Below are 2,993 nucleotides of genomic sequence, written 5' to 3' on the forward strand. Positions count from 1 at the left end.
CATCAAATATTTATTATACGTAAACTATAATGTATCTGTTATATAATCAGTTAAGAATTTTATTCAGAATATATCGATTAATTTTAATCGAGATGGTAGCATCGAGGTAGTAGTACCTCTATTAATTCTAATCGAGGTAATAGCATTGTCTTTGCACTAGAATAAAGTCTTTCGTAAGGATATATTTCTTATAAATGTTTTTCACAATGACATTTCTTAAAATATGCTCAATTTAACAATATTTGCATGTACACGATTTATGCGCGCGTTCACACGCAAAGTTTATTTTGTTGTATTGAAATAAACGTGCAAAAATTTTTGTAAATCATAATTACCTAGTATAAATTGAGGTAAGAAAATAAATATTTAACATAACATGTTGTGTGAGTAAAAAATAGGTATTAGTATTTTTAAACCCTGAATAACATATTTGCGTGTATATTTATAATTACGCATTTATGTGTATTTGTTTGTTTGTTTGATAAGACCCAAAAAACTATATTTTGAAGAGTTGTGATATTAGAACATCCTACTTGAATAAAAATGTAAAGTTTAAAAATAATTAATCTTTATTAATGGATCCTTGAAACAGCCATTGACTATCCACGTCGACGGCAATCTGTCTTGTGCTTTGTGTACTCATAATCCATATTGTCATAGCAATTATACATAATTTCTTTATATTCTGCGTCCGAACAATAACAAATGTCGATCGAAGAGACCATGGTTACTTCACGACTAACAAGTGACCCATTAAGTCCTTACGACTTGACACTCCCACAGTTTTAAATTCAAACTTGGTACGAATAGATCGACATTGAAGAGTTCGTATTGGTACACATATTTGTTATAAAAAAACAAACTTTAATGGCATAAAAAAACTGAAGCTCTCTCTCAATCATGATTTACTAGGTAATAGAGTGCATTTATAAAGTGATTAATAATTTTTAAAATTGTTAGTTCTTCAACACTCTACTAATTCTGTTCAGTTTGTCGTCGAAGTTACAAGGACGAGCCAATGCCAAAATGTGGAAAAGATGGCGATTGTTCCACGCCACGGATTTCGAATCGTTGATGTATCCCTCATTTACATTTTGCTATATTCTTGGAATATTCCCGTATAAGATCAATGCTTCGATTTTCAATATTTCTAAACCACGTTACATTCTTTCTACCGTAGTTATGTGTGTTTGTCTTATTGGCTTATTGAGAAGTCTCTATTTGATAGACATTTGTGGAATCCCGAAGTCGAAAGGGGTACCCAGGACTCTTGAGCGTAATTGCTTTTACATACTCAGTGGTTTTGTGGCGGTCGTTACGCACATTTTGAGTGGTCCACGAATGCGTTTGCTCCAAACCATAATGGAAATCTCTTGGAAATTGCCTCCGGAGTCATACCAGAAGCTATCCAGACTAATTCACGCCAAGGACATTTTAGGCTCCTTTCTACTACTTATAGAAGTGCCGATGTATTTCATGATGAATTTCCATATTGTATTCAAGATTTTCTTAGCATACGTTAGTCTAATAATGTTTGAGATGGATATGCTGTATATGAATTGTGTTTGTGTACTAAAAGCTTGTTTCAAGCAAATCAGTGATAATCTGGAGCATATACGGGACCACACGATGAATGATGAAGTATATCATCTCAGTCGAATGTACCGCAAGCAAAGAAGTCCATTCTTGCTAATTAAACTAAAGGTCTTGAAAAAACAGCATCAAATGATTAGTAACGCAGTGCAGATGCTGAATACAACTTTCAATTTGCAACTGCTTGCTACTATAACTTTATCTTTCGCTGAAATTACTTTTTTGCTCTACTTTCATATATTGTATTGGCAAAAAGGCATTTCGATGATCAATGTAGATGATCGTATCTATGAAGTGTTCTTGATGACGTCCATACCGTATTATTCTATAAAAATAATGTTGATAGTGTGGGCCTGTGAATCCACCAAGAATCAGGCTTTGCAGATTGGCACCACTATTCATGACGTATTTAACAGCACTGGCGATAATGAAATAAAAAACGAGGTAATAAAATATATAATTTAATCTGTACATTTTCTAAATAAGCTGCTAGTGCAAGTTTTATACATTAAATCTAAATTTATGATCTAAATTTGTATTTTCCAATTATGTTATTAATTAATTTACGATATGATGATTTTGCAGTTGCAATTGTTTTCCTTGCAAGTTCTTCATCGCAAAAATATATTTTCCGCAATGGGTCTCACTGTAGATGCGAAGCTGCTCACTGCGGTAAGCATATCGATTATATGTTTATAAATATTAAAAGAGAATAATTCATTTTCTTAATTTTCGGATTTCGTTTTTAGATGGTGGGTAATATCAGCACGTATTTATTAATATTGATACAATTTTTAAATATGTCACATTTTTGCGCTAAAGAAATCGCTACAAATGTTACAGAAATAATTCAATAAAATAAAAAAGGTACAGTCGATTGTGTAAATATCTATTTTAGTAGTAAAGATATTATCTTTCTTATTAGAATATTTTAGTAGAGTATGAACAGGCAAAGTTAATATTGCATTGCTGCAATATTTCATAAATCTATTTTTATTACTTTATTGACGGTTTATTATATATCATTTTCTAGCTTTAACCCTTAAATGCCACCCGGGGTCCAGCGGACCCCAGACCCTTTAGAATGATATATTTTCAAATGTTCTCTCCAAAAATGGAGCTCATGCTCCCATTGATGATAGTTGAGTGATTGACCTACCCGGTTGTACACTTAGCAGTACTCAGTTTACTTCATTTTTTATACTATGTTGAAATTGAAATTTCAACAATATAAGCATTTTATTCTCTTTTCTAAGCCTTGAACAACATTGAAAATAATTTTCATAACTAAATATAAAAAAATCAATGAGTAAGGAGACATTTTTCATGCTGGGGTCTTTCAGACCCCATGTGTCATTTACGAGATTCTTGAGAGGTGTGGCATTTAAGGGTTAAATTGC

At 32.0% G+C, this 2,993-nt stretch overlaps 1 protein-coding gene across 1 annotated transcript; it reads left to right on the top strand.

The window, feature by feature from the left end:
• Positions 1–960: 960 nt before the first annotated feature.
• LOC112462189 lies at positions 961–2,450 on the top strand (the record flags this gene model as incomplete). Its single annotated transcript, XM_025027821.1, has 3 exons — positions 961–2,037; positions 2,179–2,265; positions 2,343–2,450. Coding segments are annotated over 3 exons (1,272 nt in total), but the record flags the coding sequence as incomplete, so codon positions are not given.
• Positions 2,451–2,993: the final 543 nt, after the last annotated feature.

This window comes from Temnothorax curvispinosus, unplaced genomic scaffold (assembly GCF_003070985.1).
Source record: "Temnothorax curvispinosus isolate PA1 unplaced genomic scaffold, ASM307098v1 QBEX01012041.1, whole genome shotgun sequence".
Classification (NCBI taxonomy): domain Eukaryota; kingdom Metazoa; phylum Arthropoda; class Insecta; order Hymenoptera; family Formicidae; genus Temnothorax; species Temnothorax curvispinosus.